The 14,167-nt window shown below is 50.2% G+C and overlaps 1 protein-coding gene across 7 annotated transcripts in view; it reads left to right on the top strand.

Moving 5' to 3' along the window:
* The window catches only part of LOC105478105 (transducin beta like 1 X-linked), a 257,027-nt gene that overhangs the window by 235,770 nt on the left and 7,090 nt on the right, over nt 1-14,167 (top strand). For all 7 annotated transcript variants that reach the window (XM_011735088.3, XM_011735087.3, XM_071088961.1 and 4 more), the window contains 4 exons: nt 6,777-6,898; nt 10,775-10,849; nt 11,160-11,287; nt 13,111-13,276. In XM_011735088.3, coding sequence (XP_011733390.1) covers nt 6,777-6,898; nt 10,775-10,849; nt 11,160-11,287; nt 13,111-13,276 — 491 coding nt within the window. The remainder of the gene's footprint in view (nt 1-6,776; nt 6,899-10,774; nt 10,850-11,159; nt 11,288-13,110; nt 13,277-14,167) is intronic.

Here is a 14,167-nt window from a genome sequence, read left to right as displayed (position 1 = left end):
AGATCCTGAAATGCCCCTTAAAGTAACTGAATGCACAGAGTATGGAGCCCAGGGGGCCTCACTGGTCAGAAGGAGACCCATTTTGTGGCAAGCATTGATTGCTCTTAAGGTTTGCAAGATAGAGGTGTCCTCGGCACCCACCTGCTCAGAGCTCTGAAACCCAGCAGTGAGCCAGCCACAGAAGCAGGGCAGGCTCCTTTCTCTTGCTGTTCTAAAGGGATGCTGTTTTGGGGGCTCCCCGAAACCACTCCCAGGATTGGTGGTTTGCTGCAAGGACCCCCAGGACTCAACATACTCACAGCTAAGATTTCTAACAGCACAAGAATTTAGTGCAACATTGGCAGAGGGAAACGGTGCACATAGCCAAATCCAGAGCTTCGAAGGCTCCTCTCCCAGTGGACTGTCACAGGCCACACTGAATTCTTCCAGGAGCAAGTTGTAACTATGCCTGTGAGGTGCATACCAGAGAAGCCCCATAGAGTCTCAGTGTCCAGAGTTTTTATTGCGGGTTGGCAGTGTAAGCACCCAGTGCCTACTACAAGCCAAAACTGCAGACCCCCCAGAAGGAAAGCAGGTGTGCAGCATAAACACACTGTTTGCACAAACAAGTGTTAGCAGAGTGAGCCACTTGCGTCTGTTAGGGAAGGGTGGGAACTCTCTAGAAATCTAAATTCTCAGTTGCTAGCCAAGGGCCGGCCTTGCAAGCAAGCCTCTGTAGGGAGAGCAGCCTCGGGCCTGTGGTGTTAGCGCCTTCCTACGCCAATGTGTGGCCGCTGCTCTGGACACAGCTACATCCCTTTGTGCACTGGAGCCGGGCCAGGCCACATGCGGCAGCCCAGGGGTCTGTAGAGATTCCGATTTTCCAGATTCCCACCTGATTCTTCGTGGGTTTTTATTTTTTGTTTTTTGTTTTTTTGTTTTGAGACAGAGTTTTACCTGTCACCCAGGTTGAAATGCAGTGGTGCGCTCTCAGCTCATTGCAGCCTCTGCCTCCCATGCTCAAGCAATTCTCCTGCCTCAGCCTCCTGAGTAGCTGGGATTATAGGCATGCGCCACCACGCCCAGCTAATTTTTGTATTTTTAGTAGAGACAGGGTTTCGCCATGTTGGCCAGGCTGGTCTCAAACTCTTGACCTCAAGTGATCTGCCCACCTCGGTCTCCCAAAATGATTCTTCATTTTCTTTCCCAACTCCCTCCTCTGTGTAACTCAGTCCTGATGTTAGACATGGCCTCTTAAAACAAAGACAGATGGCTACCCGCAGAGCTAATAGACTATTGGAAGACTTTAGACTGGCTTAAAATGGACAGAAGTGGGTACGTGCCACTTCCCTTAAGGGCAAATGTCTGATCCATCTTGAAGGAATCCCTAAATATGTGGGGCGAAAGTTGACTGTTCTATCAGCTGTCGCTGGGGCATTGTCCGGGAGGAGATCTGAGTGTCTGTCTTCTCAGGCAGCTTGGGGTGCTTAAATGATGTTGTGAATGGGAGGGCTAACCCCAACGACCGTCCGAGACAGAACAGCTCATTGGTGCCTGGGGAGGGCTCCAGGCGGGGGACATGGACCCTGCAAGAAACAAGAGCATGAACCAAAGGTCCTGTTGAGGCACAATTGTGTCAGATGCATAGGCGCCCACGTCTGTTATATTCCATGCAGCACTCCAGCAGGAACTCCACACACAGGCAGCTCAGAGAGTGAGGGAGACTCAGGGAGGACACCGTTTCTGCTCTGCTGCCCTGGAGAGGGAGAGCCACTCCTGCACAGCTTGGGACCCACAGCAAACACACCTCTCAGGGCTGCTGGTGCAATTTGTTACTGGTGTTGCTTTCATTGAACACTGTTGATGAAGGCGATGGGCATATTAGAGACAAAAGGCTCCCAATGCAGGTAGTATGTGCACTAGGTCCTCCAGAAAGCGTTCTTCACCCCAAAGGGAAACCCTGTGCCCATTCCATCTTTCCCCCGGCCCCTGGCAACCCCACCTACAGCCTGTGATCTGTGTGTCATCTCCATGCCAGACACTTGCTACTCTGTGCTCTAGGCTGCAAATAAAGCAGGTGGCTAGTGAGAATGCCCTTCCCAATGGAGTTCCGTCACGTTTGGCTTATGTGCCAAAACCTACCTTTGTAGGCAGGAAGGATGTCGTGACAGGGTCACAGCCCTAGAATACCAGACATGCAGACCCGGGGGGTGAGGCGGGGATGTCTCTGGCTTGCTTTTCAGAGAAAAATATGCCCGAGGTAAACATCAGTAAGGTTCCTCTAACACTCGTATCTTAAGAATTCATCTGTAAAGTATTTCAGCAGAAAATAATCTTTCCCAAAGTGTCCCAGGGCCCTATGGAAGGGTTTTCTACCCAGCTGACCCGGGAAGACCACAAACCGCGTTATTCTGAATTGCGTGAGCTTCTCACCTGTAATCTGGCTGGCCATGAGGTAGACCCAATTCCCGTCGGCAGGTCACATGTATCTAGGCGTTACTTGCTCTCTTTTTCGTGTCAATCAGTGTGTTAGAGAACGTTCAACATGAAGAGAAAGCAGCTTGCTCTTCCAGGTGCAACGCAGCTGGGAAGAGCTGTGAGGAGCGCCTTTCTGTGGCTCTGGCAGGTTTGGGGTTTAATGGGGCGATAGGAGACATTGCTTTGCCCCACTAGCTTTTCCCCACTGATACCTCATGGGGGCGCCCTCAGTCACCGTCAACAGGAAGCGTTAGCTCAAAGCCTCATGGTGAAGTGAAACTCAGCGGCGGAAAGGAATGAACTATTGATGCACCACAGCCAGGAGAGAGCTCAAGGGCATTTTGCTGAGTGACAAAAGCCAGTCTCAAAAGGTTGCATGCTCTGTGCTTTCATTTATGTAACATTCTCATGATGATGAAATGATAGAAACCTGGGACCCACCAGCGCTGTGGGAGTTTCGGAAGCAGGTGAGGAGCGGTCGTGTGCCGATACAGTAGCTGAGGGAGATCTTAGTGGCCACGAAACAGTTCTGGTCTCAATTGCAGCGATACACATCTACCCACGTGATAAAATGACAGCACTCTACAGGCAAATTGCACCAGTGTCAACTTGCCAGCGTCGATACAACGCTACAGCTATGCAAAATGTAACCCTCAGGAGAACCTGGGTGAAGGAGACACAGGACCTCTCTGTGTTACCTTTGCAGCTTCCTGTAAATCTCTACATATTTCAAAGGGAAGATGTCTGGCTGGACCCAGAAGAATGAAGGCTATTAAACCAAACTGGCCTATGCATGGGAGGGAGGGCACAGAGCCCCCCAGCATAGTTCAGCCCTGTTACCGGCCATTCACCCACGTGGTTCCAAGCATCGTGGCTGCAGGAGCTGACTCAGAGTGGGGCTAACCACCTGAGCATGGTGGCGGGGGGGGGGGCCTCTCTTTAGATCACGAATGTCCAATCTTTTGGCTTCCCTGGGCCACATGGAAAGAAGAATTGTCTTGGGCCACACATAAAATACACTAACACTAACAATAGCTGATGAGCTTAAAAAAAAAACCTCTTAATGTTTTAAGAGAGTTTACAAATTTGTGTTGGGCCACATTCAAAGCCATCGTGGGCCACGGGTTGAACCAGCTTGCTTTAGGTGGAGGAGTCATCAGATGCTGGTCGCCATCTCCTGGACCGCTCGCCAGATTGTCCCATTTCCAGGTATATTAATCACACGCCCAAATGCAGAGGCTGGACCAGAAGTTTGCTGTTTAGCTCAGGTGATGTTGTAAACGAGAACCAAGAAAATGCGTCAAGAACCGTGGGGCTGTCACGAAACACGCTGCTGGGGATGGAACAAAAGACAGATGATCTCAGATGTGGAAAAGACCACTGCTGACACCCGCGTCCTCCCACCCACACCTTCCGCGTGGTGGGGAGCTGGAGGGGGAAGCGAGTGGGGTCCCTGTGCTTACGGAGGATAAACACATGGAAGGTTGCGCCTCTTATTTAAAGACCAAGGAAGGGCAGGGGCAATCGATGGTTAGCATTCAGAGAAAGCTGGATTCTTCTCAGTTCAGCGCTGCCTGGCTGTAAGAAACACACGTGGCTGGGTGTGTTGGCTCATTCCTGTAATCCCAGCACTTTGGGAGGCCAAGGTGGGAGAATCACTTGAGCCCAGGATTTTGAGACCAGCCAGGGCAACACACCAAAACCCCATCTCTGCCAAAAACATCTTTGAAAAATGAGCCGGGCATTTTTCAGTGGTGGCGTGCATCTGTCGTCCCAGCTACTAGGGAGGCTGAGGTGGGAGAATCACCTGATCCCAGGAGATTGAGGGTACAATGAGCCAAGACTGTGCCACTGCACTCCAGCTTGGGTGACAAGAGCAAGATCCTGTCTCAAAAAAAAAAAAATTAACTGGGTGTGGTGGCACACATGTATAGTCCCAGCTACTCAAGAGGCTAAGGCAGGAGGACTGCTTGAGCCCAGGAGTTTGAGGCTGCAGTGAGCTGTGATTGTGCCACTGCACTCCAGCCTGAGCAACAGCAAGACTTCATCTCCAAGAAAAAAACAAAAAACACCTATGAGTTTCTGTATTGGTCGATCAGTAAGGACATGGTGGCCAGAGCCTGGCAGAAGCTAACCGTCTCTTTCCCCTAGAAGCAGTGCTTCATTATTGGCTGATTCAGTGTCTGCAGCTACCTTGGAGAACATAACTTGGCAAATAACAGAATGGACCATAGTATCTAGGAAAACCAATGAGAGTTCTTGGCTGGGCAGACTTGTAGAGTCTAACCCTGCCTCCTCTCCTGGGGGCATCATGGAGCCCACTCAATAGCTTAAAGTAATTTCCATGGGCTTGCATGGGAAGCGCAGGGTTACGAGAGGTGGTCAGATGTGAACGACTAGCTCTCGAAAAACCCCAAGCTCCCTGCCCCATAAGACTTTACCCCTTTAAATTAGCATGAACCCTGGGAAGGGAGGGACCTTCCCTCCATTTCACATGTAATGGAGCACAGTACTTTTCACATCCCTAAGTCATTCCCTTTGATAGCCGGGGTTCCAGACACAGGGCTGGTTGTGGATGTCCTCTCCGCACAAGAAGCCTCATGATGATCCGTAATAAGAGGGTGGGGTTGCTCAGAACCTCCAGGGGAAGGGAAGAGATCACCAGAGAAGCCGCCTCTTCCCGTGCCCTCCCGTCTCAGCATTGCATGGCCTTTGCTGCTGCGCATCAGTTCTCTGGCATGAGGTGGGAAGAAGCCCGGGGAACATGATCTGCTGCTGTGGCCCCCACAGTGGAAAGAGACCAGAGACCTGAGCACAGCGCCCTTGCTGGCCCCTAGGAATGCAGGTGACCCCTGCAGCCCGTGGACGCCTGAGAGAAGTTGGAAGAGATGCTCGCTCCCAGCCGCAGACCCACTCTTTGCTAGAGGACAGGAGTGAGCAGTTGAAGCCACGCTTCCCCAGAAACAGAAGAGGATGAGAGTGCACGGTGGCCCCCACCGTGGGACCTTCCACACCTCCAGTGCACTCCGTGTCCCGGGCACTGCTGACCCCTGAGATGCCTCGTCTCGCTCCCCCTTGTCTGGGGCTACTGGCAACATCCACATGTGTAGCTGAGACTCCAGGAAATCGTCAACCTGCAGCTGCACGTCAGTAAAGAGGCAGAATGAGGAATGAGGTCCAGTTGCTAGGACTTCAGCGCCCTTGCTGTCACCTGTGCTTCCAGTGCCTCTCAGGGCATGGTCCAGCCCTGTGGAGTCAGACACTCTGAGGACAGAACCAGGGCCTGGCTTTTAACGAGTGCCCTGGCCATTTTGGTACATTGAGAAGTTGTTGGATTCCCAGCTGCCATCCTAGAAAAGAAATCAGAAGGTGGAGAATGAGACCCATAGCTGTAACTAAACGACAAGGGGAGGTCAGCTCCCCGTTGTTCTGTCTTTGTGACCCTGAGCCACCTGGACTTGGAAAGACCCAAAGTGAGGGAGGGTGTTGGTCACAGGCCCTGAAGCACGCGTCCCATTTCGTCCCCAAAGGGGTTCTAATTGACTCTAATTATCCCATAGTTAAGGGGATGCCTTAATGTGTTATGGGAGAGTATTTTTCATATTGAGGTATCATGAACATAGGACATGAAATCTTTCCTCTCCTATTTTCTCCTCTCTGTCTAAAATCAAATAAGCTCACTCTAGAGATGCCGCTGGAAGCAGCAAGGTACAGAGCAGGCAGGGTGGCCCTCTCACCTGCCCTTCTTAACTGTGCCATGGGAGCGGGAGATTCTGCAGGCCGTGGGGTGCAGGAAGTGTCATGGAGCCTCTCTCCCAGGACATCTTGTCATCCCTGCCAATGTGGCAAGAGAGGGTCTTTAAAGTCTTAGAAAGAAAGAAACTGTGTTCACACTTGAGATGTTTTTATCATGTCACTAAGTGGGGCTTCTTGGCTGGGTGCAGTGGCTCACACCTATAACCCTAACACTTTGGGAGGCCGAGGCGGGTGGATGGTTTGAAGTCAGGAGTTCAAGGCCATCCTGGGCAATATAGCAAGAATTCGTCTCTACAAAAAAAAAAAAAAAAATTAGCCACGCGTGGTGGCGTGCGCTATTCGAGAGGCTGAGGTGGGTGGATCCCTTGAGCCCAGGAATTCTAGGCTGCAGTGAGCCATGATCACACCACTACACTCCAGCCTGGGTGACAGAGCAGGCCCTGTCTCTAGAATAAATAAATAAGTAAACTAAAGAGGCTTCTTGACTGTGCTGTTCATTGTTGTAAATCCATGGAGCTGTGCGCACAGTGAATAACTGCAGATGTCCTCCCTCCCTGCTGCAGCCCCTGCCCTTGATGTGGACTGGCAGAACAACATGACCTTCGCCTCCTGTAGCACAGACATGTGCATCCATGTGTGCAGGCTCGGCTGTGACCGCCCAGTCAAAACCTTCCAGGGACACACAGTAAGTGAGAGCTCTTGTCACTGATCTCAAGTTCGTGAGAATGTGATGTGGGAGCCAATTCTTGTGTGCCTGGAATTAAAAGATACTGCAGCAGCAGACCAGCTTTTCTGCGCCCCTTGGCTGTTTGAGCCAAGGTGGTTGGATTGACCCAGTTTGGGGTCAGCAGTGAGAAGTTCACTCAGAAATGACCTAGATGGTGGATTTGGCAGCAAAGCCTTTAAGGTAGCTATGAGAAACATGTAGAGGACATCAAGGAAACGGTGCTCACAATGAATGAATAGACGGGGCACATCTGCAGTGAATGGAAAAAGATATGTCATTAAAAAACAAATGGAGACTAAGTGTGGTGGCTTATGCCTATAATCCCAGCACTTTGGGAGTCTGAGGCCAGAGGATTGCTTGAGGCCAGGAGTTTGAGGCCAGCCTGGGCAACATAGCAAGACTCTTGTCTCTACAAAAAATTTTAAAAAGTAGCTAGCTGCGTATGGTGACGCACACCTGTAGTCACATCTCAGGAGATGAAGGCTGCAGTGAGTTACAATAGCACCGCTGCACTCCAGCCTAGGCAACAGAGCAAGACCCTGTTTCTTTAAAACATAAAAAAAAAAAAAAGGAATTGAGAACTGAGAAATACAATGTTTGAAATGAAAGTTTTAATAGGTGGGTATATTAGGCAGTTCTCAATTCTCTCATTGCTCTAAAGAAATACCTGAGACTGGGTAATTTATAAGACCGGAGGTTTAACTGGCTCACAGTTCTTCAGGCTATACAGGAAGCATGGCAGCATCTGCTTCTGGGGAGGCTTCTGGAAGCTTCCAACCGTGGCGGTTGGTGAAGCAGGAGCAGGCATCACACATGACCAGAGCAGGGGCAAGAGGTGGGAGGAGTAGCAGATGATCCAGACACCTCACACCAGGCACCACCTCTGCATCGGGGATGACAATTCCACCTGAGATTTGGGTGGGGACACAGATCTAAAGCACATCAGTGGGTATACCAGCAGATGGGAGATTGTGGAAGTAAGGTTAGAAAGCATAGAAATTGGCCAATTTGAAGAACAGATAAAAGATCGAAAAATTGCATAAAGGCTTAATGACTTACGAGACAATATCAGGGACCCTAAACCTATATGTGTGATGGGGAGAGAAGAAAGAATGGAACAGAAAAATCATGTGAGGCACTAACGGCCAAGGTTTCCTAAATTTGGTGGAAAACATCAACATTTAATCCAAGAAGCTCAGCAAATTTCAAGCAGAACAAATATAAACAGAACCACACCTGTCCACCTAGGCATATGGTCATCAAACACCAGAATCAATGACAGAGAAAATCCTAAAGGCAAGCAGAGACTGACAAAAAAACCCATGATATACCAGGGAACGACAGTGTGAACAACAGCTGACTTAGCAAATTCCTTAGTGTGGCCTCTGAGGGCTTCCCGGTCTTTCACCAAATCTCTCTCAGATTAGCCAATTTCTGTGGTCTCTAACCTTCTGCAATCTCCAATCTGCTGGTAGACCCATTCACTAGCCTCGACCTCCAACCTTGGCAGGAGGAGAAAGCCTCCCTTTCCTGGGCCCTTGGGCTAGTGTCCAAAAATGCCCTGTACCTCTGTCCTCCCAGCGACACATACAGCCAAGCACCGTGCCCCACGCTGAGCCTTGCCTGGAACCACAGCAGCTCTTGGTCTGAAACAGAATCCTCCCCACTCTCCAGGCCCGTTCACGTATCCTCTGCACGCCCTGGGGAGGATTCATGGCACCCCTTGAGCTCCCATTGACCACGTGAATGCCACAGCCCTGGCAGTAGCTGCTGGCCTGCATGTCTGCCTCTCCCAGAAAATGCAGAGTGCGTCAACGCTGGGACCATGGCATCTTGGCTTTCTCTCACTAGCACCCAGAATATCTCCACGGTGGCGGGGGGTTCCCTGTTAAAGCAGGGGAGGATGATCACAGGCCCTGGAGATTTGCCATCGTGCCACTAACTTAACTAATGTAAATTCCCTTGTCCTCATTCTCCTAGTGTCTACCCCTCCCTGCCCCTGGCCCAGGGGTCCCTGTCCCAAAGGAAGGTGCTTTTAGAGCACAGGCACCCATCGTCCTGTTAACATCTGTTTGGCTCCAAACTGACTCTCTTGTCCCAGTCTAAACTTATTTCTCCTCTAACCCTGGACTATCTGCAAATTTTTACCAGCTGCACACACTCTCTGTGGTTCCCAGGTGTCCTGCCCAGGACCTTGCCACCAGCACAGGCCTTGGCCCTTTAAGTGGGTCTTAATGCAGCTGATGGCCCTGAACAAAGCTCTAGCTCAGTGGGGTTGAGTGGAGACCCATGGGCCAGCTCTGGACGTGGCCCAGGAACTTGGGCTTGCCTTGCAGAGCGAGGGATCCGCTCCCAGGAAGTTATTTGTTCCTTTGCGTTGGTTTGGCTAGGGACGGCCCATGGTGAGCGGCTCCACATTCCTGGGCCCGTAGGTTTTCCTCTGAATGGCTGCAGTCAGAGCCACCCTTGCTGGCCTTGGCACACACATTTCACACTCACAGACACCTATGCGTGCGTGTACTCACACCCCTCAGCCCCCTCTCCAGCATGAGTGTGAAATTAGTTAATTGTTAGGCCGGGACAGCAGGTGTCACATAGTGGGACTGTACTAGATATATGGGGCCCGAGGGAGCCCCAAGCTGGTACGCCATGTCCCCTCATTTCTCCTGGGCAGGCTGTTCCCCAGCTGAGCCTTTGCCACAGGTGGTTCTTTTATACATGCCTGTCTCGGGAGTGTCCCTGTCTCCCTTGGTTCCCGGGTACATTCATTCACCTTTATTCTGCAGGGTTTAGTCTCGTGGTCCCCAGGTGTCCTAAGTCTGCGCTTTTTGCCACCTAGCTGTGCCGATCACGAACCCCACGCCAGGATTTTGCCTGTGCCGTGTGCGTTTGTGCCACTCAGCACTTGCCTCTCACTGTCCTTGCACATGTGTGTCCGCCTGTGTGTGCATTTGGGTCGCCCATCTTCCACCTAACTTAACTAATGTAAATTCCCTTGTCTGGAATTTAGACAAGTTAGTTCAGCCCTAACCCCGCTTGAACTCCACAATAGCTGAAGGTTCACTTCTTGTATTTACCCCTCCCTCCATCTCCACTCGCCTGCAGGAGAGAAATATCTTCTAATGGGTGTGGTCACGGGGAGGAACTGTTGCACTAAAAGTACGTAAGAGGCCTGGCGTGGTGGCTCACACCTGTAATCCCAGCACTTTGGGAGGTCGAGGTGGGAGGATCGCTTGAGCCCAAGAGTTCAAGACCAGCTTGGGCAACCCCGTCTCTATAAAAATACAATAAATACATACGTACATACATAAATGGCATGGTGGTGCCTGCTTGTAGTCCCAGCTACTTCGGGGGCTGAGGCAGGAGGATTGCTTGAGCTCAAGAGGTTCATGCTGCGAGGACCTGTGATCCTGCCACTGCACTCCAGCCTGGGAGACAGAGTGATACCCTGTCTGAAAAAGAAAAGTGCATAGGAAAGTGATTTTGAAAGGCCAATTTAAAAAGTAACTGGTTTTACTGGTTTTATTTGCTGCGTTTTATGGTACGTGAATTCTTCACTTGCCTTCCTTCCTATCAGGGAAGGTTTTTTTCTTAACGAAATATGGATGAGGGTGGCTGGTGATGTGTGGTATAGGGCTGTGGTTTTATATAAATGAAAAAGGCAAAGTGAGAAAAAGAGGAAACTAGATGGCTGGTTGGGCTGTGCTCTTTGATGTCAGGGTGAAGCCGAAGACCTTCTGCAGTGACGGTGACGCACTGCTGCCCCCTGCTGGAAGGCGGCCTCATCTGCTCACAGGCCCTGATGTCTTTTTCAGACTCTCTGCTCTCTTTCAGAACGAGGTCAACGCCATCAAATGGGATCCTTCTGGAATGTTGCTGGCCTCCTGCTCAGATGACATGACATTGAAGGTAGAGTCGGCATGGCAGGGGGTGGGCTGTTTAATCCCAGACAACTCCGGGCACTTGACGCCGGTCTCACGGTCACTCTTCCATGAGGGTGATTTATTACTGACCACCCTCCCTTCCTGTGTCATCCAGTGAACTTTGATTTCTCAGTCGTGGTTCCACTGAGAATCCCAGCCTCCCCACAGCCTTTCTTGCCACTGTGCACCCCCCAGCCTGCCATGGGCCCCATGTGCGCCCCCGGGAGGAATGATTCCACATCGTTCCTGGATGCAGGGAAGACTTTTGCTCATGTTGGGGCTGCTGTATTCTGTAGATCTGGAGCATGAAACAGGAGGTGTGCATCCACGATCTTCAGGCTCACAATAAAGAGATCTACACCATCAAGTGGAGCCCCACCGGGCCCGCCACCAGCAACCCAAACTCCAACATCATGTTGGCAAGGTAAGGGCAGGCAGCACAGCCAGCACAGCTCTGTGCTACGCAAAGACAACGGGAAATTTTGCTAAAGCGTTTCCATGCCCGTGTGTTGAAGCCCTTCAGAGGAAGCGAAGTGGTAGCTCACTTTGAAGGGGCCAGGATAGAATTATCGAGTAACACCTGCCTTTGAGGTAAGGATGGTTTTGAGTCAGGCAACAGTGGCTTATGCCTATAATCTCAGCACTCTGGGAGGCCAAGGCAGGAGGATAGCTTGAGCCCAGGAGTTCCAGATCAGCCTGGGCAACATGGTGAAACCCCATCTCTACAAAAAATTAGCCAGGTGTGGTGGCGTGTGCCACCCAGCTACTCAGGAGGCTGAGGAAGGAAGATGACTTTGAGCCCAGGAGATTGAGGCTGCAGTGCGCAGTGATCACACCACTGCACTCCAGCCTGGGTGACAGAGCAAGACCGTGTCTCTAAACAAAAAAAGAAGAAGAAGAGAAAAACCCACCCAACATGAAACATGACTGCAGAGCCACAGTGGAGGGGCAGCAAGCCAGGCAGCACCAACTCTTGTTGACAGTGCTCGAATTAAGGTCATCTCTTAGAGAGGACAGGATAGAATTCCTGCATCCACTGAGAGATGAAACCAAAAAAGCAACACATAGGCCATAATTCTCATATTTCAAGTAATTGTCATAAAACCCACTTAAATAACTGTAATGTAGTACTATACACGCGAGTCATTTTGTAGTGACTCGGAAGGTGCTTTTGCGTCATGTGGTACTATTAGGAACATAAATTACCCTTTTAGTCAGCAAGTATAAAAGGGGCATGCCGGTACCTAGTGGGTCCCTGCTGAAAGAAAGCCAGATAATAGCTTTGTGGTAGATATTACTGTTTTAAATTTGAAAATAACTAAAATTTGCAGCTTTCAATCATGTGATTACATATGTGGGTGTGATTATATTTTAATTCCTGTTTGATTAAATCTTTTTTTTTCTTTTTAGAGACAGGGTCTCCCTATGTTACCCAGGCTGGTCTTGAATTCCTGGCTTCAAGTGATCCTCCCACCTCGGCCTCCCAAAGCACTAGGATTACAGGCATGGTCTACTGTACCTGGCCTAAAAAGTTTTTTAAATGTTTATTCACTTAATTTGCTGTTTTTCCAAATATGGCTATCTGTATTAATTTAGTTAGTAATAACAGATGTCATGTTTTAAATTGTAGGGGCATTTTAGGAAACTTGGTAAATATTCTACAAAAATATTTACCATTTATGTCTATAGAAAACATAGAAACAGGGCTGGGCGCAGTGGCATACACCTGTAATCCCAACAGTTTGGTAGGGTGAGGCAGGAGGACCTCTTGAGCCCAGAGGTTCAAGACCAGCCGGGGCAACATAGTGAAACCCCGTCTCTATAAAAAATAAAAAAATAAAAATTAGTTGGGCGTGGACCTATGGTTGCAGCTTCTCTGCTGAGGCTGAGGCGGGAGGATCACTTGAGCCCAGGAATTCGAGGCTGGAGTGAGTCATGATCGTGCCACTGCACTCCAGCCTGGGCAACACAGTAAGACCCCATTTCAAAAAAATAAAAGGCGGAAACAAATGTAGATATCAAATTGTTTCCCTAATACGACCATTAAAGCTTTTTTCTGTTTAATGACTATGGCTTTGTTTTTAATACTTGGAAGTTATATTTTAGAAGACAAAAAGCTCCTCAGTTGATTGTCTTTTGAAACATAAAAGCTGGGAAAAACAGCTCCCGGAGATGTGATACATGTTATGGAGAACTGTTTGAAACCACCATGTGTACGTGATTTTGCTTTCTCTCCTGCCTTGCTAGTGCTTCGTTTGATTCTACGGTGCGACTGTGGGACATAGAGCGAGGCGTCTGCACCCACACGCTCACGAAGCATCAGGAGCCCGTCTACAGCGTAGCTTTCAGCCCTGATGGGAGGTACTTGGCCAGCGGATCCTTTGACAAATGCGTCCATATCTGGAATACTCAGGTAAGCTCCTGACCCCTATGCCAAATCCTTTCAGTAAGGGATGCCCAAATAGCCACAATTCCAGTGCCTTGCTTCAGAGCAGTGCCTCGGAGGGAGTTGAGCAAGCCCAGGCTCCCCGGGCAGACCCAGTGGATGCTGTCCACCGTGCACCCCACGTGGGTTGTGAGCTCTTCCCCCACCAGACACCTCCAGCAGCTCCCCTCCCTGAGGCAGGGCGTCATGTCTGCCGTAATCAGGGCTCTTGGCCATTTGATTCCAAACCGTCACCTTGGCACATGTTCTTCCTCGAAGGAGCCACTGTCTTCTGTTCACTTTCTGAGTCCATGGCATGAAACCTTCCACCTGCCTCTTCCTCTTCTTAGCAGTTATCACTGAAACGCTGCTCTCTAGATACTGAGGCTGGAGGGTGGGAGTGGGGGACCAGCTAATGGGGTCGAGGCCAGCTCCACCTCCTCTGCCCGCACCAGCTCCTGCAGCTCCCCCACGGAGCAGACCAGGGAGTGGGAAGCAATGTGCGCTTGCTGTTGTCATGGCATTTCTATTTTTCTTTTCTGTTTTGTTTTCTTGTTGTTGTTGTTGTTTGTTTTGTTTTGTTTTGTTTTGAAACGGAGTCTCACTCTGTTAACCAGGCTGGAGTGCAGTAGCGCGATCTTGGCTCACTGCAACCTCTGCCTCCCAGATTCAAGCGATTCTTCTGCCTCAGCCTCCCGAGTAGCTGGAATTACAGGCACCCGCCATCATATCTGGCTAAATTTTGTATTTTTAGTAGAGACAGGGTTTCACATGTTGGCCAGGATGGTCTTGAACTCCTGGCCTCAGGTGATCCGCCCACCTTGGCCTCCCAAAGCACTGGGATTACAGGTGTGAGCCACTGCGCTCAACCTCGATTTT

The sequence above is a fragment of the Macaca nemestrina genome, chromosome X (assembly GCF_043159975.1).
Source record: "Macaca nemestrina isolate mMacNem1 chromosome X, mMacNem.hap1, whole genome shotgun sequence".
Taxonomy (NCBI): Eukaryota; Metazoa; Chordata; class Mammalia; order Primates; family Cercopithecidae; genus Macaca; species Macaca nemestrina.
The sequence above is the reverse complement of the archived record's forward strand: the minus strand, read 5'-3'. Positions and strand labels throughout refer to the sequence as shown.